The following is a 27,001-nucleotide window of genomic DNA, read 5'->3' as shown; positions in this document are numbered from 1 at the left end:
TGCTCGCTCCTTCCCCCGCTCCGGGGCCGCGCGTCCCGGCCGGGGCAGGGCGGTGCCGGCACGGCGGGCGCGGGGCGAGGCGGCGCCGGGGCGCTCGGGGCGGGTGCCCGGGCGGTGGCGGGGCGGTGCCGGTGCCCGGGGCGGTGCCGGTGCCCAGGGCGGCGGCAGGGCGGGCCCCGGGGCCGGGCGAGGCGGAGCCGTCGGGGAGCGGGAGCGGTGCCCATGGGAGCGCGGGTGAGGCTGCGGGCCGGTGGATGCCCATGGCTTTCAGCCCGGGGCTGTTGGTGGTGGCCGGTTCCTTCGCCGCTTTCCGCCTGCTGAACCGGGGGCTGGAGCGGCTGGTGCCGCCGCCGCCCTCGGCCCGGCGCAACCGCTGGAAGTGGCGCAACATCTGGACGTCGCTGGCGCACAGCGTGCTTAGCGGCGGCGGGGCGCTGGCCGGGTGAGCGGCCCGGGCACCGCGGAGCCCCGGAGGGCACCTGGGGCCGGGGGGGGCACCGGACTGCCGGGGGGGACCGGGGGCACTAGAGGGGAGTGGGGGCGTCGAGGGGCCCCGACGGGAACCTGCGGTGAGGGGGGCACCGGGGGAGATTGAGCCCACAGTGGGGTGGGGAATGGGGGTGTTGGGGGACGCTGAGGAGTATTGGGGAGGGTGTGGACCTGGAAACTGGGGGGCACTGAGAGATGGAGGAGGGATTGAGGGGCACAGGGGTGCCGAGGGACAGGGAGGCACCAAGGCAGCAGGGGATAGGGAGACTCCGGGGGGAAACAGGAGGACAGGGATGGCCATGGGGGCACCATGGGGACAGGAGGGCTCCGGGGGGGTCAGCAGCAACAGGCGGGCACCAAGGACACTGGAAGGGAATTGGGAAACCAGAGGTCCTGCCCAGCACTCACAATCCCTCTCTCTGCAGGTTCTGCCTCTACCCCGGGCTGTCCGAGGACCTGGTGGGCACGCACCCGCCCGGGGCACACAGCCTGGTCGCCGTATCTGTAGGTGAGGTGGGGGGAGTGGGCTGCCCCCTGTTCTGCCCCCCAGGGGGTCCCCAGGGGCTCATGAGTGCCTGACACCAGCCCCTCAAGCAATGTTGCAGGCAGCGATGTCTCAGGCATCCCATACAATCGCACTATTCTTGGCAAAGGACAGTGGCTCCTTTCTGTCCCACGGCATCTGCAGCCAGGAGGTACTGGGCACCAGGCTGCCCGCCAGCATCCTCGTGGGGCAGTCAGGGCTTGGGGCGTCCCAAAAATGCCCATGATATGGGGTTGATGCAGGTCCCCCCAAAGCCTCGAGCTAAACCTGCTAGTGTGGAGGTCGGGAGCTTTGAGTCCTCTGGTTGTGTGAAGCCTTCCCCCCCCAGCCCCCTTGTCACCTTGCAGATCTGTCACCAGCCCTGTGGTCAGTGCTAACAGGCTTCCCGGCATGGTTACAGCTCAGCAAGGAAGTTTGAGTATCTAAAATGCCAATGTGGGGTTGGTTTGGTGGCAGCGAATCCTGCAGCTGTTAAGGGCTCCAGGCTGAAAGGGATCCAATTCTGGATTGGTAACAAGGGTGAGGGTCTGTGTGCTGAATTCACTCTTATCCTGCTCTGGGAACAGATCCAAGTGATCAGTTAGTTAGTGCCCCTCCCTAGGAGCACGTTCTACAGAGTGATTGCAGGAGAGACCCAAAACACACCAGTTTCCTTCTCCTGCTGTGTGTGATCCTGCTCTGTGCGTGTGACTCAGCACCCACCCAGGGCTTGGGCTGAACTCTGGCAATCACTTCCCCGGAGGGGCCCAGGCGGGTGCAGGGCCTGCTGCGGTGGGGGGCCCCCTGGCACAGCCCTTCCTGGCCCTGCTTCTTTGCTCACGGCCTCCCTGTTCCCAGGTTATTTCCTTGAAGACTTTGTGGACATGTTATGCAATCAGAAACTTCACCAGTCCTGGGAGCTGCTCTTCCATCACTCTGTGGTGAGTCCACCGGCCACTCTCCAAGGGACAGACCCTGGCACTTGTGCCACCAGGGAGGCTGGGGCTGGGGGAGCTGAGTGGGGCTCCTGCTGTTGCTAGTGTGGGTGTTTGCTGCCTGTTACAAAATAAGATTTTTCTGCTTGGGGAGAGGAGCCCGGCAGCCCAGGCAGTAGGGCTCGGAGCTCCTCTTGGTCCTGTGGGACTCATGTACTCTTCCAGGGTCTGGAGAAAGGCACCCAAAGATCAGGTAGGAAAAAACATCAAGTGTGCACAGAGTAGGGGGGCAGAGAGCTGGGCCAGGGGGCTGATCCGTAACAGTGGCATGGACAGGCAGTGACCCAGGTGTCCGTGCCAGCACAGGCAAGCAGCTCAGCTCCTGCCAGCTCTCAGCCACTTGAGCATCTGCCACGAAGGGCTGCACATCACCTCCTTCCACCTCCCGCTCCCCAGGGTGCTTTCCTCTCATTTGGGTCAGAGCCGTGGCCACTGGGCTGGTATGGCTGGAGCGGCCGTGGTGCAGGAGCCCCACATCAGTGCCCTCTGCCTGCCTTGCTGCTGGCTGCACCCAGTGTGGGTTTCTCTTTGATCACCTCCAATGTCCAGATGTTGGAGCGTTGAGGATGCTGCAAGGCAGGGGGGGTGGCACAGCCTGGAGCTGAGCAGCAGAGATGCTGTGGGGTGCAAGGGAGGCACAGGGGTCTGCAGAGCCTGGGGATGGGGGACAGGGACAGTGCTGGGACCTACCTGGGATGAGACGGGGGGAGACAATGGTCAGACCTGCTGTCTCACAGAACCCAGCGAGCCCTGCGGCTCTGCCGGCCACTGCTCGTGAGTCAAAAGGTCATCTCCACAATAGAGCTAATTCAGGCCAAGACCGTGACTTAACGACCAGGGAGCAGATAATCTCATTAAAGAGCCAATACAGAGAACAGCATTAATAGTACAAACTGAAGAAAGGACTGAGTGTACTAAAGCACGGGCAGACAGAGCCTGTCCCCCTGCCTGGCAGGGAGGGTGTGGGGCAGGAATCCCTCCTGCTCTGCCCCCAGCAGCCGCGTCCTCTGCTGCAGCATCCAGCAGCCCCAGGGTGCTTCATACCAGGCTCGGGGCATCCCACGGGGCTCTCTGATGCACCAAAGCAGCTTAATCCCTGCAGCGTGCCTATCCGGGGAGAATCCCTGAGCCAGCAGCAGTTGTAGCCCTGGGCTACACCTCTCCCTTCCTGCCCCCGTTCAGCTGTTCATTGTGTGCGGAAAAACCTGCTGGGCCACAACCAACAGCATTCCCCAGGCCACAAAAGCAGGGTTAGGTCTGGCTGCTTTCTCTCTTCTGCCAACCTGGAGTTTATAAAACTGTTTCCCTCTCCTCCTACTGGAAAAAAAGAAACCCACTCAGGTTTCATGCAGCGGTGGGGAGGCTTTATCTCATGTGTGAGGCTGTGGCACTGGCTGGAGGTTGCAATGCTGCAGAGATATGTGTGGGGTGACGACCAGTGGTTTGGCACTGGCGTAATAACCATTTCCACCTCTGCTCCACACTGCGCCCAAGCATGGAGGGCTCTGGCTTGCAGCAGCTGAGAGCAACCAGCTCCTGGGCTCAGCCTCTCTTCTTTCTCCTTCCCAGGTGATCGTCTGTTTTGGTATTGCAGTGCTGCTCCATCAGTATGTTGGGTTTGCCCTCGTGGCTTTACTGGTGGAGATTAACTCCATCTTCCTCCACCTGCGGCAGATCCTGCTCATGGCCAACCTGGTGCACACCACCTGCTACCGCCTCAACAGCATCATCAACCTGGGCACCTACGTGGTGTTTCGCATCGCGACGTTGGCCTGGATGACTCACTGGCTCTTCCTCAATCGGGAGAACGTGCCCCCAGCAACATACGCTGTTGGTACGGTGGGCATGGCAATCATGACGCCCATGAACATCATCCTCTTCTACCGCCTGCTGCGTAGTGACTTCTTCAAGTCCAGCCGGGACGTGCAGCGGGAGAAGGAGCAATAGTCTCTTTCCCCACAGGGTCCGGGGAATGAGCGGCCCTGAGCCTGTGGAGGAGGACTGCAAAGCACAGTGAAGAGTGAGTGTGGCTGTTTCAGTACCTTGCGTGGAGGGTCCACACTAACAGAGCATCCGGGCTTTTCATGTGGGTGCAGATCCTGGGCCCTGCACAGCAGAGAAGGTGCTCACGGACCAGGCACTGGGGCTCTGCTCCCCCTGCACCTTTGGATGACGTGGTTGGACGACCGGGAGCTGCTCAGAGAAGCCTTGATAGCTCTTGGAGCTCCCCGAGGCACCGCTGAGATGAGAAGGGAGCAGAAGAGCACTGTTTCCTCACTGCTCTTCCGGACATCCAAACACCACAGTGTGTTTCTAACACCTCCAGTGCTGCAGCCCGCAGCATCCCATCAGCCGGGGGACACTGCGCTCAGCGCTGCGTTCTCTGTGGCACTTCCTATGGGAGCACCACCAGGCAAGAGAGGCTCCAAGGCTTTGCTCTCAAGGCCAGGGCCAGTAAAAGCCAAATCCTGCACTCATGACTCCTCCCCGAGGAGATTGTCCCAGGTGGGTGATGGAGGGAGAGGCTGAGACCTGTCTGGGTGGGATGCTGCCCGCTGTGGGGTCCAGATTGGCGGCAGAGCACTGGGCAGTGGGTGCTGCGGCACTGTGCTCGGGGACGGGCGGCCAACTTCTCCTGACAACTGGAGCTTTTTCCATGTTGTTTTGTTCCCAGATATCTTAAGTGCCCATAAACGAGGATGCGAGAGTGTGAGTTGTGGGCCAGGATGATGCTATGTGTTGGTCACTTCCCACAGATGTGGAGTTTTTAGGCATAGGCATCTATTAGGAATGAAAAGTTCTGCTGCAGAGCCCAGTGTAATGCTCTTACCCAGCAGCAAGAGCTCTTACTAACACGAGCTTTTAATAAATGACTGCAAATAAAACAGCTCAAGGGGAAGGGGCTTAGAGGGAAAAAAGGACTCAGCATCCCAGCCTGCTCCAGGGGTATCACTGCTCAGCACAGGGCTTCTTATCCTACATCTCCCCACTGTGGAGCAAAAATACACTGTACGCTGGCACAGTCTACCTCTCTTGGGGTTTTTTTCCCCCTCTCCTTTCTATGGAGGAAGATGAAGGTTTCTCCTGTTGCTGCTGACACTCTTCTGCCTTCCTAGGCAAGGGGAGGCTGCACTTCCCTTGGGGCTGGCAACTAGGAGGCTAAACGGCAGCAGGACGACAGCCAGCTCCCGTCATGGCTCTGCCTTTAGCCCTACTGCACCGAGCCTCTAGTGACCTGCGGGGTTAGGAAAGTGCTGGCTGTGAAATAGGGCAGGCTGCAGGCAGAGCACCCAGCACGTGGCTTCACTGCTCTCATTCCCGATGCTGGACGCCAGCTTGCAGCAAAGCTAGGACCCTTGTGGTTCCCTCTGCCTGTCCCTGGAGGCTTCCTAGGACAAGGAATCAGAATTTTTTACATTTTTTTGCTCCACATTTCCTTTTCCCCACAGATTCCCACACACTGAACTGTTCCCCAGCAGCCCAGCGCCATGTATAAAAGCAAGATTATCCCACTCAGGGTTACGTGTACTGGTTTTGACACATCCACTGGATCTGTCATGCTTTCTGTGTGGCAAATAACCTTTAACTCAAAATCTCTCCTTTGGTTTGAAAAGCTGGGGGACAGGCTGAAACAACGCACTGCTTGGAGTGGGCGGTACTTGTTTCGAGGTGGAAAATAAGGGAACAGACACATTTCTGCCTGGGCAGGGAAAGACGAGCGATGCATGCGGGCAGTGGGAGGCTGGAGATGACTTGTGGCTAAAGCTGCTTACGTTTCTATTTGTGGAGAGCGCAGGGAAGCTTGCAGGTGCTGGAGACACCTACTCGGTGTTTGGGTCTGTCACCTCGAGCGGTGATTACGTGCCCGTGTGCTGCTCGGCGGCTCCCAGCCAGAGTGGAGCAAGCAGCCAGGTCTTTCTCTTTGGTTTGACCCATTTATGCCCAGTTTTTCAGGAGCTGCTCCGCCGATCCCTGCCCTTAGCACAGCCTCTGCACCCGCTCAGCAACGCTGGCTCTGTCCTCCAGCCTCTGCCCACACCAGGGACGTTTCTCAAGGCCTGGATTGTGTTACCGCATTCCTGCCATCACGTGGATGTCGTGTACCGCGGGCACACGGGGTTGAGGCCCGGGAAGCCTGTTTTGGGAGCCTCTAATCAGAAGTGATTTTCCCACAGTGCTACGATGGGATAAGCGTTGGCCTTTCAGGTCACTGCGGCCAGATGTGGGGGTACCCTGTGCTTGTCCCTCCTGGTGGAAAATGGCACAGCCTTGGCTTGAAAGGCTTTGGGAGGGGACCTGTCCCTCTAATCCCCCCGTACCGGGGTGCAGGGGGCTAGAGAGAGCATCTCCATCAGGGAATTAGTCGCCGGGGAGGCTACACCCCAGCCTGCTACCCACCCATACCCCCTTCAGCCCCGTCCCACATCCCAAGAGCCAGTATCCCCTCCAGCACACACCCCTCTCCCCACGGGGACCCCCGAGGGACCCCCTGCCCTGCCGAAGCCCCAAGGCAAGTGACTGCCTGGCTACTTGCTGAGGCATTAAGGGCCATAGAACGGCCATGGGGGCAGCGCTGGGGGGGAGGCCCTGCTCCCCGGGGGCTCTGGGGTGCAATGTCCTCCTGCCCTGCCTGGGGCTGTGGGGTGGGCCCAGGCCCTGGTGGGGGACAGGGGGGTTGGCCGAGGTGGGCACTGCCCCCACTGAGGGGGTGCTACAGGCCCACTCCCTACGGGGTATCCCCCCCACACCGCCCCGTGGAGTGTCCCCCCCCAAAAGGCCCCACCGGGGGGGAGGCGGGGGGCGGCTGCATACGAGGCCTCATCGACTCGGGGCGCCGCCTGCCCCACAGCGCCCCCTACAGGTAGCGTGGGCTGATCTGCGCCACACGTTGTCCAATCAGAGCCGGCGTCGAGCTGTCACCGTTGCCTCTTTTCGCCAATCGAAAACAGCGAAGGGCGGGACCGGAGAAGGCCGGGCATCCCACCGGAAGTGTACTGCAGGCACAACTTCCTTTCCTCTTCCGCCCTCGTCTCGCCTCCTGCCCCTCCTCCGCGTTCTGATGGGCTGCGGCTGCTGTCTCCGAGGCAGCCCTAAAGCTGATTGGACAACCCTCCTGGCTGCGCGCCCCGCCCACATCCGGGTCTCTGAGGCGCGGTGGCGACGGCGCTGGGCCGCCATTGTGGTGGGGAAGCGCGGGGCGTCGCGGCAGCCGGTGAGGGCGGGTGGGGGGCGACGGGGGCCCGGGGGCGGGCGTGGGGTGCCGCTGGGGATGGCGGGGGAGAGGCCGAGGGTGGCCGCGTCCCCGCCCTGAGCCTCTCTACACCCCCGCAGGTGCGTCGCCATGGCCGCCGTCTTCCCGTACCGCGGCGGCTGCGCCCCGGTGCCCAGTCCGCTGGCGCCGCTGCCTGACTACATGTCTGAGGAGAAGCTGCAGGAGAAAGGTGGGTAGGGCCGGCCCCTGCATCCCTGTCCTCCCGAGCGGGACCGGGCCTGATCCCGCCGCCTTTCTGTCCCTGCAGCCCGCAAGTGGCAGCAGCTGCAGGCCAAGCGCTACGCGGAGAAGAGGAAATTCGGCTTCGTGGACGCGCAGAAGGAGGACATGCCCCCCGAGCACGTCCGGAAGATCATCCGCGACCACGGCGACATGACCAACAGGAAATTCCGTCACGACAAGCGCGTCTACCTGGGGTAAGGGAGCCCCTCGCTATGTGACACACAAGGATCTGAGCTGAGTCCTCCTCTGCTGCCCTGTCTGAGCTCCTCGTTGATTGCTGAAGTGAGAGCCCCTTCTCCAACGGGCTTTCCGTGTCAGTTGTGCACAGAAAGCAGCATGGTAGCTCAATGAGGATGGGATAATCAGTCGCACTAGTGTAGCAATGCAGAAAGGATAGGTGAAGGAAGTTGTTGCTTTGAATTTATGAGAAAAACATTACCTTGGATAACACATTGTGTTAGAAGAAGTTGGGGGAGAGCATGAAGTAGCCAGCATACGTTTTTTGCAAGATTAAAAAGCATCGTGAGGGCTTCTTTGCTGTTTGGGTTCAGAGAGCTCTCTCATGCACATCATGATCAATGCACTAACTTACCATTACCCATAAAACTTCCAGAAACGAATTTGAAATTTTTTGGTTTTGTTTGTAACATTCTCAGTGTGTAACAATCTCTTGGAAGCCAAACCAGTAGTTTGGTAGTGTGATGCATGAAGCATCAGATTTGTCACTGGTGGCCTTTATGAACAGGTTAGATGAGCAGTTTTCAGAAGTGAAAGGTGTAGAGGTGACTGGGCTTGCAGAAGATGGATGGCTATTCTCTTCAGATCCCTTCCAACCCTAATTTTCCTTGATTTCTGATTGTAGTGCTCTAAAGTACATGCCTCATGCTGTTCTGAAGCTCTTGGAGAACATGCCTATGCCCTGGGAGCAAATAAGAGATGTTCCAGTCTTGTACCATATCACAGGCGCCATCTCTTTTGTGAATGAGATTCCCTGGGTCATAGAGCCAGTGTACATTGCTCAGTGGGGGTAAGTGCCTTCTTCCTTTGCCCTGGTGATGCAAACGCTCCTGCATCCACAATAAAAGCAATGTTGAATGGTCTCTGGGTTTTTGCCAGGTCGATGTGGATTATGATGAGGCGAGAGAAGAGGGATAGGCGTCACTTCAAGAGGATGAGATTCCCCCCGTTTGATGATGAAGAACCCCCTCTGGATTATGCTGATAACATCCTGGATGTGGAGCCCCTGGAAGCGATTCAGCTTGAGCTGGATCCAGAGGAGGATGCCCCTGTGCTGGACTGGTTTTACGACCACCAGCCGCTGAAAGATAACAGGAAGTACGTGCCTCTCTGGTAGCACAATTCACTGGGAGAGGGGAAAAACATATGCACTACATAAATTATGTATACATAGCAGTATATAACCTTTGGTTGTGTTATGCTGGGCTACATGTGATGTCAGTTGGGAGAGAAAAACCTTCCCTCAAGGATGGGAGGGAGAACCTGATTGTTGTAAAGCTATACCTCTTGTCTTCAGCATCCAGCGAGGGCAAACAAGGCCTCTCTGTCCAGGGGGGCTGCTGCCCAGTTAACTGTTAAAACTCCTGATGTTTCTTACCATGCCATAAAGATGACAACCTGGATCATCTAGTTGGAATTTGAATTGATATTTGTTAAGAGCAGACAGATGTTGTTTATCAGTTTGGATATGGAGGAGGATGGGAACTGGAGCAGTCGGTATTTTTGGGGCAGATGTAGTCCATAGTGGTCTTTAGCAGTCCTGCAGCCTTTCTTTCTGTCTAGAGGGGCTCATGTGTTAGCTGTCCTTAATATTTTCTGCAAACGATGGGCAGTGAAAGGTGTTCGGTTATTTCTGGCCTTTGGTAAAGGCCCAATTGTCTTCTGGCTGTCTGGTGAGTGTCCGTGCTTTGTTCTTTTGCAGGTATGTAAACGGTTCAACGTACCAGCGTTGGCAGTTCACTCTCCCGATGATGTCCACGCTGTACCGGCTGGCCAATCAGCTGCTCACTGACCTTGTGGATGACAACTATTTCTATTTGTTTGACCTGAAAGCATTCTTTACCTCCAAGGCGCTGAACATGGCTATTCCAGGAGGTCCCAAGTTTGAGCCTCTTGTTAGAGACATCAATCTTCAGTAAGTGTTGGGTTTAGGAGGAAAGATAAGTGGTTATCTGTGAAAAGCGCTGGGAGGGTTAATCTGTTATCAGATGTCTTGCCTTGGGTGAGCTATTCCTGGGTGTTCACTCTCTTTAGCGTTAGGTCTGTGATGTGCTTGCTGCTTCGGACACCGAATGCTTGTTAGTGTGAAGCGAAGGTTAAAGGAAAAGTGCTGATATCATGTCTTCAGTCAAAAACGTTTGCCTTTCTGTCTCCCTGAATGCTCATCTAACAATTTCTTTTTGTCTCATTTGAGGGATGAAGACTGGAATGAATTTAATGACATCAACAAAATTATCATCAGGCAGCCGATCAGGACAGAATACAAAATCGCTTTTCCGTACCTGTACAATAACCTGCCACACCATGTCCACCTGACCTGGTAAGTGCAGCAGCCTCAAGAGCAGGGAGAGAAGGAGAAAGCTGTCAGGATGCTCTAATGCATATTGTGTATTGTAGGTACCATACTCCAAACGTCGTTTTCATTAAAACAGAAGATCCTGATCTCCCAGCATTTTACTTCGATCCGCTGATCAACCCCATTTCACACAGACATTCTGTCAAGGTGAGTCACTGTCCAGGAGAGCCTGTGATAAACCGTACGTGTGGAGGTGATGGAGCTTTAGCAGCTTGTTTGTAACCTTGCTTCTGATAGCGGCGCACATGCATAGATACTTCAGGAGAAAGCACAAGCTCTTTCACAAAAAACCATGTAGTCATTTGTTGTCTTTTTCTTCTTCTGGTGTTGTACAAAGCTTTCTCCTTTGTTCTCTGTAGGATAAAGCCCAATGCCTAATCAACAGTGTTATTTTAGAGTATTCTGATGGGTCAGTTATCTTTTTGGTGGCCCTCAGAGCGTTCATGGAGCTGACATCTCCCGTGAGTTACCAGCATATCACCTAGCTCAGGGCCTAGTAGCCAGTGTTTGCCTTGTAGAGTGCTTTTTGCTTCTTTTATACTCAGCACTATCACAATTTTTCCGTGACAGCAAAGAAATGGTTTTTAACTGGTTTAACTTAGAAAACGGAGTTGAAGCGACCAGGAAACAGATGTTGTGTGGTGTTTCTGCGTTTCAGAGTCAGGAACCGTTGCCTGATGATGATGAAGAGTTTGAGTTGCCAGAGTTTGTGGAACCGTTCCTGAAGGATACCCCGCTCTACACAGACAACACAGCCAATGGCATTGCCCTGCTGTGGGCCCCACGGCCCTTCAACTTGAGGTCTGGGAGGACTCGGAGAGCTCTTGATATCCCACTGGTCAAGAACTGGTGAGTTCTTTCCTGGGAGAAGGGGTGTTCTAGTGATTGTGACATTATTATCTTGTTACAATGAAAATAAAATAAAGACATCCTGTGATGACTGGTTTCTAGAGATTTTAGGAGAGTTTCTGGAGACTGGTGGTTTTTTAAGGAATGTGAGTTACCTGGAAAATTGAAATATGGTTTATCCCTAGGTATCGTGAGCACTGCCCAGCAGGTCAGCCAGTGAAAGTGCGAGTCTCCTATCAGAAGCTACTGAAATACTACGTTCTGAATGCGCTCAAGCACAGACCTCCCAAGGCCCAGAAGAAGAGGTAGGTGGGGGTCTGTTCAGTGGGGAACTGCTGATCTACGTAGGGGATTCAGCTGATTATATTCTCTGCTCTCTTCAGGTACCTGTTCCGCTCCTTCAAGGCTACAAAGTTTTTCCAGTCGACGAAGCTGGACTGGGTGGAAGTAGGCCTGCAGGTGTGTCGCCAGGGCTACAATATGCTGAACTTGCTGATCCACAGAAAGAATCTGAACTACCTTCACTTGGATTACAACTTTAACCTGAAGCCTGTGAAGACCCTCACCACTAAGGTATTGGTCCATGTGCTATTTCACTTGAGTAAAATTTACCTGGAGATTGTTAAGTAGCTACTGTGGTAAGACAGGCCACAGTGCCTCAGCTGTTCAGTTGTTGTACAGACTGACCAAATTGGAGCTGTTTCATTCTTTTATAACATTGTTACATAAATCCTGGATTTTTGTCTCTTCCAGGAAAGGAAAAAATCTCGTTTCGGTAATGCTTTTCATCTGTGCCGAGAGGTTCTGCGGCTGACTAAGTTGGTGGTGGACAGCCATGTCCAGTACAGACTTGGAAACGTGGATGCGTTTCAGGTAGGCTCAATTTTTTTTGTTTTTTTAAAGGTGAGGAGAGGAAGTGAGAGGGGGAGTGGAATATCTGGGTGGGCTTATACAGGATGCACAATATGACTGAATGTTGCAGTGGTACAGAGAAGAGGGGGAACAAGGAAAGCATGCAGCGTTGCATGAAATTCTGCTTTTACCCTAGTTTGTAAGAATTGATCATTGTATGAGACGGTGTTAGGAGCTTTGTATGGCCTAATACACTTTGCTCCTGGCTGTTAAATAAACCCGGCTTCTTGAGGTAATGTATGTAGGTTTTATTGTTAGCTCTGACTGTGCTCCCTGTGTTTCAGTTGGCAGATGGCTTGCAGTACATCTTTGCCCATGTGGGTCAGCTGACAGGAATGTACCGATACAAGTACAAACTGATGAGGCAGATTCGTATGTGCAAGGACCTGAAACATCTCATCTACTACAGGTTTAACACAGTAAGTTCCACCTTTCCACGTGATGGTGATGCCACGTAAACTTGAGCAACAGGGGAGGGATTCTGGAGTGTCAATAAGAGTGACCTGCTCTTACCATGTGTCTGTTCTTCCAGGGGCCTGTGGGCAAAGGTCCTGGCTGTGGCTTCTGGGCTCCAGGCTGGAGAGTGTGGCTGTTCTTCATGAGGGGCATCACGCCACTCCTGGAGCGCTGGCTGGGGAATCTGCTGGCCAGGCAGTTTGAAGGTCAGCACATTGTGTAAATCTTGGACGTAGGAGGAGTATGTGGTAAAGATTAATACTGTTTACTGGCCAGCTCGAACTCTAGTTTTCTGTTCCAAGTGGTGGTCTGTATCCATGCTCCATGTCAATCCCAAGAGCTATTGACAAGTTTAGAGCTCTTAGGAGACTGGTGTCCCCAGAATAGATTCCAAATGGAAGTGGGATTACCTGCTCCATAGCACTATGGGGTCCATTGCCTCCTAATCATCTACTCCAGACTCATCAGTGATACTGTGGCTGTGTAATTTCTTCATCCTGCACCTTCGTGCACTCCGGTGTTAGGAAGAAGAGGAGCACTGCCCAATAATGTCAGAACTGCTGAAGTACTTTGCTTTTTCCAGGCCGTCACTCAAAGGGTGTAGCAAAGACTGTCACGAAGCAGCGTGTGGAGTCTCACTTTGACCTGGAGCTGAGGGCAGCCGTTATGCATGACATTCTGGACATGATGCCAGAAGGAATCAAACAGAACAAAGCCAGAACCATCCTACAGCATCTGAGTGAGGCTTGGCGGTGCTGGAAGGCGAATATTCCCTGGAAGGTAAGTCTCTCGCTTGGCCTTTTGGTTCAATTTTAACATCTCACAGGTAGAACTGCTCCTCTCATTCCTGCTTCCCTCACGTTACTGTCCCTTCCCAGGTCCCAGGGCTGCCAACTCCCATTGAGAACATGATCCTGAGGTACGTGAAGGCAAAAGCTGACTGGTGGACAAATACAGCTCACTACAACAGGGAGCGGATCCGTCGGGGTGCCACTGTGGACAAAACCGTCTGTAAGAAGAATCTGGGCCGGCTGACCAGACTCTACTTAAAAGCTGAGCAGGAACGGCAGCATAATTACTTGAAGGTACTTCTGTCCTGCCTGAGGTTGCCCAAATTGGTGCTGTTTTCATCGGGAAGCTTTCACTGACTAATGCTGGTGGTGTGGTTCTGCAGGATGGGCCTTACATCACTGCGGAAGAGGCTGTTGCTGTGTACACAACCACAGTGCACTGGCTGGAAAGCAGGAGGTTCTCACCCATTCCCTTCCCGCCGCTGTCTTACAAGCATGACACCAAGTTGCTCATATTAGCCCTGGAGAGGCTGAAGGAAGCTTACAGGTAAGCAGTGGGAAGTGACTGTGTTCTGCCAAGGCGTAGACATCTGCACTGGGAAAGGCTTCTGAAGCTATTTTGTCACCCATTTTTCTGGAATTGAGTATGCCATAGAACTTACCCTAATGGACTGGTAAAGGTTGTAGGTTGCAGTACTGTCAAGACTGCCTGGGGGTTCTTCATGGACTCTGCCACTTGGGGCAAAAACAATACCATGCTTGTAAGGGTCATTGGGCATCTGGGGAATGAGGATTGTGAAGAGTTACAGATCTCGTCTTGATCCGTGTGGTTGAACAGTGGCTTTCATCAGTTTAATGCAGTGGCTATTAATTTGTTCCTGCTTGGGTGCGTGAGCTGTTCTTTCTCACTTTCAGTGTGAAATCTCGCCTGAATCAGTCGCAGAGAGAAGAGTTGGGCTTGATTGAACAGGCTTATGATAATCCTCATGAAGCTCTGTCCAGAATCAAACGACACCTTTTAACTCAGAGAGCCTTCAAGGAGGTAAATATCCTGGTGAAAGCCAGACAATTCTAGAAGTTACACTGCATTCGGGAACTAAATGGCACGCTAAGGGGACTTTGTGTTCTCTGTCAAATATAAGCCTCAGTTTTGCCTCTTCTTTTTTAGGTGGGTATTGAGTTCATGGATCTCTACAGCCACTTAGTTCCTGTTTACGATGTTGAGCCCTTGGAGAAGATCACAGATGCTTATCTGGATCAGTACTTGTGGTATGAGGCTGATAAGCGACGACTCTTCCCTCCATGGATCAAACCTGCTGACACTGAACCTCCTCCACTGTTGGTGTACAAGTGGTGCCAAGGTTAGTGGGGTCTTGTATTCCATGCAGAAATGAGTTTTCTTATTGGGAGCTTGCTTCCTATAAGTCCCCTTGGGAGCTGACTTTTCATGTTTGCAACTTGCAGTCAATAGTCATTACAATAAGAGACTGTATTTTGTAAATTAATATATATATGTATATATTGGAGGAGGAGAACTTCCATAGTATTTGTGGTTGATTTACATATTTCTGTTCACATTTCTGGATAGACTGGAAGTACCAGAGGCTGAAAAATTAGACATTACAGGAAATATGCTGACTTCCCGTGTCCAAAAGGGTGCTTCTGCACACTGAGGGAAAACATTTTGTCAGATACCATGACAAGTTTGTTTGTCTCCTCAGGCATTAATAATCTGCAGGATGTTTGGGAAACGAGTGAAGGTGAATGCAATGTGATGCTGGAATCTCGATTTGAGAAGATGTATGAGAAGATTGACCTGACGTTGCTCAATAGGCTGTTGCGTCTTATTGTTGATCACAACATTGCTGACTACATGACAGCCAAGAATAACGTGGTGATCAACTACAAGGTGATGATTGCTATCAGGAAAGGGGGAATGTGGACTGTAAAATGGAGAGGTTTTGGACCCATGGGGGAGGAGGGGACACAAGACTTGCCAGAGAAAGAAGTGATGAGGGAGTAAGAAAACCCTTCTGGGTCCTGCTAAAGAGCAACTGCTCAGGTAAAAGGTCTTTGATGTATTGTGGCAGGTTCTCACAATCCCCCTTCATTTCCTCAGGACATGAATCACACAAACTCCTATGGGATTATTCGTGGGCTGCAGTTTGCTTCCTTCATTGTCCAGTATTATGGGCTTGTGATGGACCTGCTGGTGCTGGGTCTGCACCGTGCCAGTGAAATGGCTGGGCCTCCCCAGATGCCAAATGACTTCCTCAGCTTCCAAGATATTGCCACTGAGGTGGCCCATCCCATTCGCCTCTTCTGCAGATACATTGACCGTATTCACATCTTCTTCAGGTGAGACCTCTGTGGTCCTGCTTTCCTCAGGTGAAATTTTGTGCTGGCTTCTTGCAGCAAATGCTGTGAAAGTGAGAATTAGTATGCTCCTACTCCAGGCTTTTGTGCCTTTTGCTTAGAAGGATCAGAAATTTTTGAATTGACAGACTTTCCAGAACAGATGCTTCCTCTTGCTTTGTCAGTTCACTCATCTACAGCTTCACTGGACCAGTAGAAAAGCAACAATGTCAGAAGTTCAATTGTTACAGATTTTCCACTGGTAAAATAAGCCTTTTCTGGCTTCCCAGCAAGTGGACATAAAATTTTTTGTCTGTTCTTGGAAAGATAACCCAAACAGTCGTGGGTTGCTCTATGCTAATGAAACTGAAGCCCCCTTCAGCAGGAGGATACAGAAATTGGATAGTTAACTTCAAACATGGCAAGCAGCTATCCATAAGCAAGTCTTTATCTGTCTGGGCAGACTGGTATTTGGAGAAGTTGGTCATGTAACTCCAGATCCTCTTCTGTGCGTTTCCAGGTTTACAGCAGATGAGGCAAGAGACTTGATTCAGCGGTATCTGACAGAGCATCCAGATCCCAACAACGAGAACATTGTAGGCTACAACAACAAGAAGTGCTGGCCCCGGGATGCTCGGATGCGCCTCATGAAACATGACGTGAACCTGTAAGTGCTGCAACCTGGAAAAAAAAAAAGTGGTGGGAGGGTGGGAAAATTAGTTGTAATAAATAACGGTTGGAGACTGATAGGTGGATGCTCAGGAGGAAAGGTGAGGGATCTGGGCTGTAATTCTGACAGTGAGCAATGGGTGTGAGAGACTATAGTGCTATGAAAGCATTGAGAACTTGCCCGATTTCTGGTTCGCATCAGTAACAGACAGCCTGTCACTGTGCACATCTTGTTTTTCAGTGGTCGTGCTGTATTCTGGGATATCAAGAACCGTTTGCCTCGATCAGTCACCACAGTGCAGTGGGAGAATAGCTTCGTATCCGTTTACAGCAAGGATAACCCCAATTTGCTGTTTAACATGTGTGGTTTTGAGTGCCGCATCTTGCCCAAGTGCCGCACCAGCTATGAGGAGTTCACCCACAAGGATGGTGTCTGGAACCTGCAGAATGAGGTAGGATGAGGGTTTGACAGGCTGGGAGAGTAGTCCTTGCTTGGCCTGTACCTGGCATAAAAGCAGGGCTTATATGTGCTTGTGGAGGGTGCTGAACAGCATGCGTTTTCCAGCTGTGTAGCTGGGACCACTAGCAGGTAGAGTTAAAATGAACTGGGTATGAACTTGTCTTCCTGGGAGGGATGGGAAGTCCTTGGCTGGGGATGATGGGGGCCCTGAAGCTGCAGAGGTGCTGTTCAGCCTCTTCTCTCCCTGTGTTTCATAAATGCCTGATGGCAAGAGCTCGCCTTACTGTCTGTATTGGAGAGAGGGCTCCCAGGAGGGAACTGATGGTCCTGTGCTCTTGTTAGGTCACCAAGGAGCGCACAGCTCAGTGCTTCCTGCGTGTGGATGATGAGTCTATGCAGAGATTTCACAACAGAGTGAGGCAGATCCTCATGGCATCTGGCTCCACAACCTTCACTAAGGTAAGGTGGGAGGAGGATGTGTGACAGGGCTTTCTGCGGATGCTTGGGGAACGGGCTGAGAACTGATCCTTTGCTTTCCTTTCTAGATTGTCAATAAATGGAATACAGCTCTGATTGGCTTGATGACATATTTCCGGGAAGCTGTTGTAAATACTCAAGAGTTGCTTGATTTGCTGGTGAAATGTGAGAATAAAATCCAGACTCGAATCAAAATTGGTCTGAATTCCAAAATGCCCAGCCGTTTTCCACCTGTGGTGTTTTACACCCCTAAAGAGCTGGGAGGGCTGGGCATGCTCTCCATGGGCCACGTTCTTATCCCGCAGTCTGACCTGAGGTGAGTTGTGCTGCTGTAATGCCTGAAGGGGTCGAGTGTTCTGTTAGATGCTCTTTCCCATAAAAATATCTGAGAATGCTAAACCATGCTGTGTTATAGAGATATGTTGCCTTTACAGTAGGTCATGGCAGTGTGTCCTGTGAAGTCCTGTCACTCCTACCTCACTCTTGTGCCTCTTTGCTCCAGGTGGTCCAAGCAGACAGATGTTGGCATCACTCACTTCCGCTCAGGAATGAGTCATGAGGAGGACCAGCTCATCCCAAATTTGTATCGTTACATCCAGCCATGGGAAAGTGAATTCATTGACTCTCAGAGAGTATGGGCAGAGTATGCCCTCAAGCGACAAGAGGCTATAGCCCAGAACAGGTATGTTTCCATGATCTCTCTGTTTCTGTGTGTGGGGACAGGCAGTGGAGTGAAGTATTGCACTGTCCAAGGGTTCTGCAGACCTTGCTGGGCCCATGATACATGCTACAGGCTGCCTGCAAAGGCGCTGTCTTACCTCTGGAGGAGGTGCGGGCTCTGCAAGCAGATAGTGCACCCATGGCACAGTTTGAGGGAAATGATATGCCAGGTGGTGCCAGGAAAAGCTGACATCAGACCCATTTGCAGTTAGTTCTGTGCACTTACAAGGGCAGGCTTTTCCTTTTGGCTGTTTGACATGAGCGTGTTCGTAGTGACGGCTATAGACACTTTGCTGAGCCTCTGAGTGCTTGGCTTTTTAGAAGCTCTCCTGCCAGAGCCCCAGGGTCTGTATTATTTCTGTGATCTCATCACCTGAAATATTCATTAATGCAGTGTTATAAAACTGAGAGGTAACAAAGTATGGGGATTTTTTTTCTTCAGGCGTCTAACACTGGAGGATCTGGAGGACTCATGGGACAGGGGAATTCCTCGTATTAACACCCTTTTCCAGAAGGACCGGCATACCCTAGCTTATGACAAAGGATGGAGAGTCAGGACTGACTTCAAGCAGTATCAGGTATTGACTGGGAATTTCGCTGGCTGAGTGCGAGGTTCAGACGATGTCCTTTCACCTTGCATTATTGCAGGTGCACTTCCTTGTCTGTCTGCTGCAGGAAGAACTTAGGGCCATGTGCTGGGACTAGTAGAGGCCGTTGAGAGCCAGATGCTCCAAAATCTGTAGCTAGCCACTTCTGAAACATTTCAGTAGGTTGCAGTGTCTTGGGGAACACCACGCTTAGCACAAATGAGTATTAAGAAATCGGTTCCAGAGAGGGGAGAAAAAGGTCCCAACACAAACATTCCAGAATCTTGAGTTTTAATAACAGTAGAAACTTTTATTATTTAAAGCCTCTAATGACTGTAGAAGGCCAGTCCCTGAGAGATAAAAATACCATCTTGGATTCTACCCAGTCTGAATTGCATAGTAACACTGACTGAACTCATGTTGTAGATGAGAGGTGTCCTCCAGGACTGAGGGCATGAGGCTTTTTACTTGTTAGCTGACATCATCATCATCGTCTTGGTTCCTGCAATTAATGCAATCAGGTTAAATGATCTGAAAACAAAGCTGCTCACTAGTGTGGTGTTGTCTCCAGGTCCTGAAACAGAACCCGTTCTGGTGGACACATCAGCGCCATGATGGCAAACTCTGGAACCTGAATAACTACCGCACAGATATGATCCAGGCACTTGGTGGAGTGGAAGGGATCCTGGAGCACACTCTCTTCAAGGGCACTTACTTCCCCACATGGGAGGGTCTCTTCTGGTAAGAGAAACCTTGATGTGGCCTTGTCTTGCGAACTGGAGCTTAGTGGTGCACCAGGAAGAGTCCTTGGCTCAAGCTGTACTGATTCTGTTGAGCATTTTTCAGTCATCACTGGAGCACAGGGTATAGTTCAGTTGTGAGGGCATGTGGGATTGGGCTGTAACTGAACATTAGCATGCAAATCCATGGAAATTTCCCCGCTTCTAGTGTGTGTGTTCCCTGCCTCTATTATATGTGGCACATGGCAGACGGCGGAGTTGAGGGGCATCTTAACGCAATTGATTGTCTGCCCTTTCTAGGGAGAAGGCCAGTGGCTTTGAAGAGTCCATGAAGTGGAAGAAGCTGACGAATGCCCAGAGATCGGGTTTGAACCAAATTCCAAACAGAAGATTCACCCTGTGGTGGTCTCCTACCATTAACAGAGCCAACGTAAGTATCTGGAGTTTGTACCTGTAGGAACTTACACTAATTGAGAGCACTTAATTGATGTAACTAATTCTTCAGAACATCTGTAACAGATGAACTAAACCTCCTTAACTGCAGCTGTTCTGTTTTCTAAAATTCATCAGTTGTACTGTTGCATGTTCTCACAGCTGCTTTTCCTTTGCAGGTATATGTTGGGTTTCAGGTGCAGCTGGATTTGACAGGTATCTTTATGCATGGCAAGATCCCCACACTGAAGATTTCTCTCATTCAGATTTTCCGAGCTCACTTGTGGCAAAAGATCCATGAGAGCATTGTAATGGATTTGTGTCAGGTGAGCAGTATGTTAACTCAGTTTGTTTCTGTGCAATGCATGCATGCTCCTTGGGTACCAACGACCTGCTGCTAGCAACAGAGATTGTCCCAGGGATTGTAGCAGGGCTACCCCTTCTTCAGCAATTTGACAGGGAAGGGTAGGAAACGGGGTTTTCCTGGGTGCCTGTTTTAGCTCTGTGTTGAGGGATAGATTCTTTAGCTAGGTTGCTTGAACACAACTCATCTTTGACTGCCTTTTTTTTCCCCAGGTGTTTGATCAAGAGCTGGATGCTCTGGAGATTGAGACAGTGCAGAAAGAGACAATCCATCCCAGGAAGTCATACAAGATGAATTCCTCATGTGCAGATATCCTTCTCTTTGCTTCCTATAAGTGGAATGTGTCACGTCCATCATTGCTCGCAGATTCCAAGTGAGTGTTTCCCTTTTCCCTCTCCTTGATCTGGCTGCAGAGCAGAGCTGCTGAGGCTGTCATCCTGAGCCAAAGCCCGTATCTCTTGGGCATCTAGGATTGTTTTTCTTTGGTGACAGAGGAGGACACAATCACGCCTGGCACAGTGCAGGGCTCATTTGGGTAGATGGTTGCAGCACCTCCTAGCGCCGCTTTCTGCAAAACATGAAAACTCTTTGCTCCTGTCTCTCCTCTAGTTGACCCTTCCCCCTAGCCAGAGCTCAGGAGCTCTGAAGGGTTCTTCAGGAAACCCCACAAAGCTGTTCTGTCCTAGGGCCAGAGTCTGGAGTGAATTGGACACTATCTGCGCCTGTGCTGTGGTCAGTTTGACTGAATGCTCATCAGACAATCCCCGGGGGAGATGACCCTCATGACTACACAGTAGAGGAGTAACTGTGCTGCTTTGTTTAAAGCAGCAGCTGAACCCCATTGGCTGAGGGTTTCTCTTAACGGCTTCTCCATTCAGCTGCTGTATGAAGAGAGTAGTAGAGTCCCTTTTCAGGATGATGTGCAGATAGTGGCTGGCTTCAGTGATGATGCTTGGTGGCAGTTACTCTCTGTCAAAGACATGCAGTAACTGCAGGAGACTTTTGTGCAAGATTAAATTGTTCTGGCTTGCTTTCTCCTTAGAGATGTGATGGACAGCACCACCACTCAGAAGTACTGGATAGATATCCAGCTGCGCTGGGGAGATTACGATTCCCATGATATCGAGCGCTATGCAAGAGCCAAGTTCCTGGACTACACTACAGACAACATGAGTATCTATCCGTCTCCTACTGGTGTGCTCATTGCCATTGATTTGGCCTATAACTTGCACAGGTGAGATCTGCACCTTCTGTATTTTAACTGTAATTGGAAGTTCATGGCTGTGTCTTGGTGCGTCTCCGAACTGGGTTGTATTCTAGGCAGGAGGATGAGGGGAGAAGGCAGAAGCCAGAAGTACGCAGTGAATGGGATAAGGCATCTAGGCAGTCCTTTCAGGTCGCCCGATATCTGCTCATTCAATAATAATGGCTCGGTTCTCCCAGCTCACTGATCATTTGTTTTGTTAGGAGATTTGTCAGACTGTTCTTGGACCTGAGGGACAGGCCTTGTTTCAAGGACCCCTACAAGTGGGGACAGCTGTTCTTCACTGGAAAACTAGGGGGCAAGTCCCAGCAAGCAGGCCTCTGCTCCCGTATGCTTGTTAGAGAAGATGCAGCTTTTCTGGGACTGCAGCATGTGTGTGCTGTGGCTTCCCACTGAGAGGAGGTGCAGGGAATAGCCATAGGTGAACAGCTCCCAGGGACATCGCAAGAGAAATCATGCAGTAGTATTCAGCAGGCAGAAAGGTGCCTGGCTGCTGCATGAAAAGACTTGTGCGTGGCTGTTGTCTCTTCATCTCAGAGCTGATGGTAACAACTAGGTCTTCTGTTTGTTTTCTTCTTCAGTGCTTATGGGAACTGGTTCCCTGGGAGCAAACCTCTGATCCAGCAGGCTATGGCCAAAATTATGAAAGCAAATCCTGCGCTGTATGTGTTGAGAGAACGAATCCGCAAGGGGTTGCAGCTGTATTCATCTGAGCCCACAGAACCATATCTTTCCTCCCAGAACTATGGAGAGCTCTTCTCCAACCAGATCATCTGGTTTGTGGATGACACCAATGTGTACAGAGTGACCATTCACAAGGTGAGGCCAGAGGTGTATCTGCAGGGGGAAAGGACAGGGACTGAAAGTGTCCTGTGCTCAGGGTGGTTGTGGAGGCATGCATGATGGAAAACTAGGAATTAGCATGGACCCAAATTTTTGCAGTGTGCACAGAGCAGCTCTTACATTTCCTGTACAGTTCCTGCTCAAAGCACACAGCGAGTCGGATGTTGTGTAAAGGTGTGGCTAGGCTACATTTACCTCCCTGTATTTTTCACTTTCACTTGTTTTCTCAGACTTTTGAAGGGAATTTGACCACAAAACCCATCAATGGAGCCATTTTCATCTTCAATCCCAGAACTGGACAGCTCTTCCTGAAGATCATCCATACATCTGTGTGGGCAGGACAGAAGCGTCTAGGACAGGTAGGGCCTGGCTGCCTGCTGTGCTTTGGGCTGTGAGCTGGGGATGGGCTCTGCCTGCTTGGGACACTCACTTGAGCAGAAAACATCATGAGGGTCTTCATCTTCCTGCCTCTTAACAAGTTTGGAGCTCCAATGTCCAGTGTGTAACCTGTGCCCAGGCAAGCATTAGCATGGGATATAAAAGTAAAAGAGCGCAGGCATTGGTGTTGCAAGGTTTTTGAGGCTCTGAGGTGTAAAGAATGTACATCTTCAAGCAGGGTTTGAGAAACAGTGCCGTGTTCACTGTTACAGCAAATCACGTTGCACTTGGCCGTACGTCCAGCGCAGTGAGAAGACTCTCAGGTGGCAAAGCCAGGGAGGCGGTGTAGCCAGCTATTTTTTCTGAGCCAGTCAGGAGTAACTGAACTCCAGGAATGGGAGCTGCCCTCTGTGATCAGTAAGAAGGAAATGCTGGGCCTTGTCACTGATCTGGAACAAGCCATAAATTCCAGTCGTATTTTTAGAATTTGGTTTGAGTCTCTGCAATTCCCAAAGGCGTGGAGGCTCTGCTGTTAGCAGGGAGAGATTTCTCTAACCCTGCTGTCTTTCTGCAGCTGGCCAAGTGGAAGACTGCTGAAGAAGTGGCTGCCTTGATTCGATCACTTCCTGTGGAGGAGCAGCCTAAGCAGATCATAGTGACACGGAAGGGCATGTTGGACCCACTTGAGGTAACAATGCAGATACTGCTCTGTGAGGACCTATAAAATCTTTGGGAGATTACAGGACAGTCCTGTGTTCCTCTGAAGGACTTCATCTGGACCAATGTTCTGCAGTAGTTGTGAGCTAATTCCTCTTCTTGTTAAACTCCAGGTGCACTTGCTGGATTTCCCCAATATTGTGATCAAAGGCTCAGAGTTGCAGCTGCCCTTCCAGGCCTGTCTGAAAGTGGAAAAGTTTGGTGATCTCATCCTGAAGGCTACTGAACCCCAGATGGTTCTTTTCAATCTCTATGATGACTGGCTGAAAACCATCTCTTCCTACACAGTAAGCACAGCATGCCTAGTCTGCATTTTGCTTTGCCGCTGATAAATGAGGCAGGAGCCAAGGCTTCAGAGATCCCTCACAATTTGTTGCTGGGGAGCACTTGGCTTGGAGTCTGCCTGGATTTTCCTTCAGATCGAGTCCATTGGCACTTCCCGTGCAATGTTGGTGTGCCCAAACAGAGGAGTGCTGTACTAGGGCCTTGTATATTTGGTTTCCTTTGTTCTGATTAACTGCATCTTTTTTTCTTCCCCAAGGCATTCTCTCGTCTGATTCTGATTCTCCGGGCACTACACGTGAATAACGATCGAGCCAAAGTTATTCTGAAACCAGACAAGACAACCATAACGGAGCCTCACCACATCTGGCCAACCCTGACAGATGAGGAGTGGATCAAGGTGGAGGTGCAGCTGAAGGATCTCATCCTTGCTGACTATGGCAAGAAGAACAAGTAAGCCACTGTCCAGCTGAAATAATCCTGTCAGCCTTTCCTTCCTGCTCTAAAGACTGTATGGCCAAAGTGCTCCTCGTGGAGAGTAGCAGACTTTCAAGGGCCTTTGGCAACGATCTGCCTGCTTTGTAGGGAAACTGGTTATTATTATTAATTGCTTTCTAGTAAGGCAGATAAAAATGTCTGCACCAAACCTTTTCTCATCTGCGCATCATGTGATTTGGTCCCTCCTCTTGTCTAAAAAGTTGTTTCATTTTTCATAGTGCCCTGACTGGATGTTCTGAGCTTGTGCCTTGGTGAGAAGGGTCCAGAATGTATTTTGAAATGCCTGACCTCAGTGGATTTTCTCTTTCAGTGTGAACGTTGCATCCCTGACACAGTCAGAGATCCGAGACATTATCCTGGGCATGGAGATCTCTGCCCCATCTCAGCAGAGACAGCAGATTGCAGAAATTGAGAAGCAAACCAAGGAGCAGTCACAACTGACAGCCACGCAGACCCGCACTGTTAACAAACACGGGGATGAAATCATCACCTCTACAACCAGCAACTACGAAACCCAGACTTTCTCCTCCAAGACTGAGTGGCGAGTCAGGTAGGAGGGCAGGCAGGGCTGTTGTGCAAGGAAAAGGTCAGAGTGCTCAGGAAGGGATCTGTGCACCCTCTAATAATTGTCTCCTCTTCACAGAGCGATTTCTGCTGCCAACCTCCACCTGAGAACAAACCACATTTATGTTTCATCAGATGATATAAAGGAAACAGGCTATACGTACATTCTTCCCAAGAACGTGTTGAAGAAATTCATCTGCATCTCAGACCTGCGGGCCCAGGTGAGTGTACGACGAGTCTGTTATAACAGAGTTGTATTCCACGCTGCTGGGGCACGCACCAGTCCTGGGCAGTCGGGAACTAGTGGCGAAGGGCTGGGAACTTGCTGCTGTCTGTGTGAAGCCCTCTGTGCTGGAGACAGATGCTGGCTGAGCACACAGTTGTAGTCAGGTCCTGATGGCTCCTCGTGGCCCAGGCTTGGGGGGAAACTCAGCACTGAACAAAACTATGATGTTCTCATCTAGTGAGAACCTGCCTGTCGAGAGATACTCTTCTCAGGAACTAAGGGCGGGGCCCACCCCCTCTCCCACGGTTACAGGGAGGTCTCTTCTGGGTGTCTAAGGCAGGTATCTGTGTTCCTAGATTGCAGGTTACCTGTATGGAGTGAGCCCTCCCGATAACCCCCAAGTGAAGGAGATCCGGTGCATTGTGATGGTGCCCCAGTGGGGGACACATCAGACTGTGCATCTCCCGGGGCAGCTGCCACAGCATGAATATCTCAAGGTGAGTTGAGCTGCTGCTCCCGGTGTGGGTGGAAGATCACCGTCTCCAGTAACGGGGAGCTAAGGTGGTGGGGCAGCTTCCCTCGGTCCCTTGGGACTTCAAGGGCTCAGCCTGAAGCCAGCCTGATCTGGGGTCAGGTGAAAGGGAAGCCTTTACGTCCCTGTGTGCTTTTTGCCATGCTTGAAGCGGTCTTGTTTTAAACATCTTTCATTTCTCTCCAAAACACTCTTTTTGTCAGGAAATGGAACCTCTGGGGTGGATTCACACCCAACCAAACGAGTCCCCTCAGCTCTCGCCGCAGGATGTCACCACCCATGCCAAGGTCATGGCTGACAACCCTTCCTGGGATGGGGAGAAGACTATCATCATCACCTGCAGGTGAGAGGCAGGGGCGGCTTCTGTGTGCCCCTTCTGCTGAGAGGGCCTGTGGGTGCAGCGCTTGGGAACGTGTTGAGGTCTTAAACTATAAAAATTTGGCAGAAAGGGAGTGTTTGCTCATTTCTGGTTTCCCTCCTCTGCCCCAGATCAGTCTGACTTGCCCCATCTCTCCTTTCTTTCAGCTTTACGCCAGGCTCCTGCACGCTGACAGCCTACAAACTGACCCCGAGCGGCTACGAGTGGGGCAGGCAGAACACGGACAAAGGGAACAATCCCAAGGGCTACCTGCCATCCCATTACGAGAGGGTGCAGATGTTGCTGTCGGATCGCTTCCTCGGCTTCTTCATGGTCCCAGCTCAAGGGTCCTGGAACTACAACTTCATGGGTGAGCTGCCCCAGGAAAGGGAGAGGAGGGGAGGCAACGTGAATAGCTTGGGGAGGAGGAGAAGGAAATGGCTCCTCGGGGAAGCGTTCCTTACCCGTTCTGAAGCTTGACCTTCCTCGCAGCGGCTGGCCGGGTTTACCAGCATTGTGGTCTGACCTTTCCTTGGTACCAGCACTGGGATGTCGGTTCTCAATGATTTTTTCGAGGGCAAGAGAGCAAGCTCTGATGGAGGGGAGAAACAGACATCTTGTCTTTCTGGATTGTAGTGTCTGGTCTGTTGCCACTGAATAATTAATTCCTGTCAGGCAGAAGAGATGATAATGGAAAAGCTGTGCCTGGTAGGGAGTAACGGGAGGTCCTGGTGTGCTGAACCACGGATAGCTGTGGAAGGGATCAGGAAACGAGGAGAGGGGCAGACAAAAGGGTTGACCAGCAGAAGACGACTTATGGGGGCATTGCTCTGTAAATCTCTAGGGGGAGGAACCCAAAGGGTGATGATGTTGTGGATTTAGAATTCTCTCTTCCTGCATGCTTTGCTTTGAAAATTACCTTGTGAGGGTAGAGGGCTTCTCTGAGCTCCCGATCAATGGTGGAGGCAGGAGGGGCTTTCAGGTGGGTGATGGACTCTCTCTTCCAGGTGTTCGCCACGACCCCAACATGAAGTACGAGCTGCAGCTCGCCAACCCCAAGGAGTTCTACCACGAGGTCCATCGCCCTTCTCACTTCCTCAACTTCGCCCTGCTGCAGGAGGGGGAGGTTTACTCCGCCGACCGCGAGGACCTCTACGCCTAATCCTGCCCTCGCCCCCCACTCTTAGTACTGTTGATATTCAACAGCGTGTGCGTGTCCCCCGCTGCTCCTCGCCCCTGCTCGCGCCCGCCTTACCCCCTTTTGCCCCCTGCGCCATGTTTCGGGTTGTTGTACACTGTCCCGTGGCTCAATAAATTTTTTACGAACGGGAGCGCTGCCCGTGAGATCCCGCCTCGTGGGGGGGGCGGCCCCGGACGGGGCGGGACGGGGACGGGGCAGGGCGGAGCGTGTGCGGGGCCTCGGGCGGCGGCGG

General features: G+C 51.9%; 2 protein-coding genes across 2 annotated transcripts; both read left to right on the top strand.

Moving 5' to 3' along the window:
• The first annotated feature begins 135 nt into the window (after positions 1-135).
• TLCD2 (TLC domain containing 2) lies at positions 136-3,954 on the top strand. Its single transcript, XM_059829469.1, has 4 exons — positions 136-442; positions 915-997; positions 1,871-1,953; positions 3,577-3,954. Exons 1-4 carry the CDS (start codon positions 255-257, stop codon positions 3,952-3,954), a joined length of 732 nt encoding a protein of 243 aa, XP_059685452.1. The 5' UTR covers positions 136-254.
• Positions 3,955-7,348: 3,394 nt separating this feature from the next.
• On the top strand, positions 7,349-26,899 carry PRPF8 (pre-mRNA processing factor 8). The gene is made up of 42 exons (XM_059829108.1): positions 7,349-7,448; positions 7,527-7,695; positions 8,364-8,528; positions 8,618-8,836; positions 9,441-9,653; positions 9,933-10,058; positions 10,136-10,241; positions 10,753-10,943; positions 11,129-11,248; positions 11,327-11,516; positions 11,697-11,816; positions 12,140-12,274; positions 12,388-12,517; positions 12,895-13,091; positions 13,190-13,396; positions 13,486-13,649; positions 14,018-14,144; positions 14,271-14,463; positions 14,824-15,011; positions 15,222-15,460; positions 15,978-16,124; positions 16,368-16,578; positions 16,929-17,045; positions 17,132-17,379; positions 17,566-17,745; positions 18,226-18,361; positions 18,942-19,111; positions 19,411-19,540; positions 19,722-19,868; positions 20,119-20,279; positions 20,949-21,140; positions 21,752-21,989; positions 22,244-22,372; positions 22,966-23,079; positions 23,222-23,395; positions 23,650-23,843; positions 24,199-24,438; positions 24,532-24,673; positions 25,035-25,175; positions 25,414-25,553; positions 25,736-25,938; positions 26,576-26,899. The coding sequence occupies exons 1-42, from the start codon at positions 7,349-7,351 to the stop codon at positions 26,728-26,730; spliced, it is 7,008 nt and encodes a 2,335-aa protein (XP_059685091.1). The 3' UTR covers positions 26,731-26,899.
• Positions 26,900-27,001: the final 102 nt, after the last annotated feature.

This window comes from Gavia stellata, chromosome 25, assembly GCF_030936135.1.
Source record: "Gavia stellata isolate bGavSte3 chromosome 25, bGavSte3.hap2, whole genome shotgun sequence".
In the NCBI taxonomy this organism is placed as follows: domain Eukaryota; kingdom Metazoa; phylum Chordata; class Aves; order Gaviiformes; family Gaviidae; genus Gavia; species Gavia stellata.
The sequence above is the reverse complement of the archived record's forward strand: the minus strand, read 5'-3'. Positions and strand labels throughout refer to the sequence as shown.

Bases quoted from the DNA above. Each gene is read 5' to 3' on its own strand.
- TLCD2 (XM_059829469.1), top strand. From the start codon at position 255: ATGCCCATGGCTTTCAGCCCGGGGCTGTTGGTGGTGGCCGGTTCCTTC. The intron at 443-914 runs GTGAGCGGCCCG...CTCTCTCTGCAG, and splicing joins GGCGGCGGGGCGCTGGCCGG to GTTCTGCCTCTACCCCGGGC. The intron at 998-1,870 runs GTGAGGTGGGGG...CCCTGTTCCCAG, and splicing joins CCTGGTCGCCGTATCTGTAG to GTTATTTCCTTGAAGACTTT.
- PRPF8 (XM_059829108.1), top strand. From the start codon at position 7,349: ATGGCCGCCGTCTTCCCGTACCGCGGCGGCTGCGCCCCGGTGCCCAGT. The intron at 11,249-11,326 runs GTAGGTGGGGGT...TGCTCTCTTCAG, and splicing joins CCCAAGGCCCAGAAGAAGAG to GTACCTGTTCCGCTCCTTCA. The intron at 19,541-19,721 runs GTAAGTATCTGG...TTTCCTTTGCAG, and splicing joins CTACCATTAACAGAGCCAAC to GTATATGTTGGGTTTCAGGT.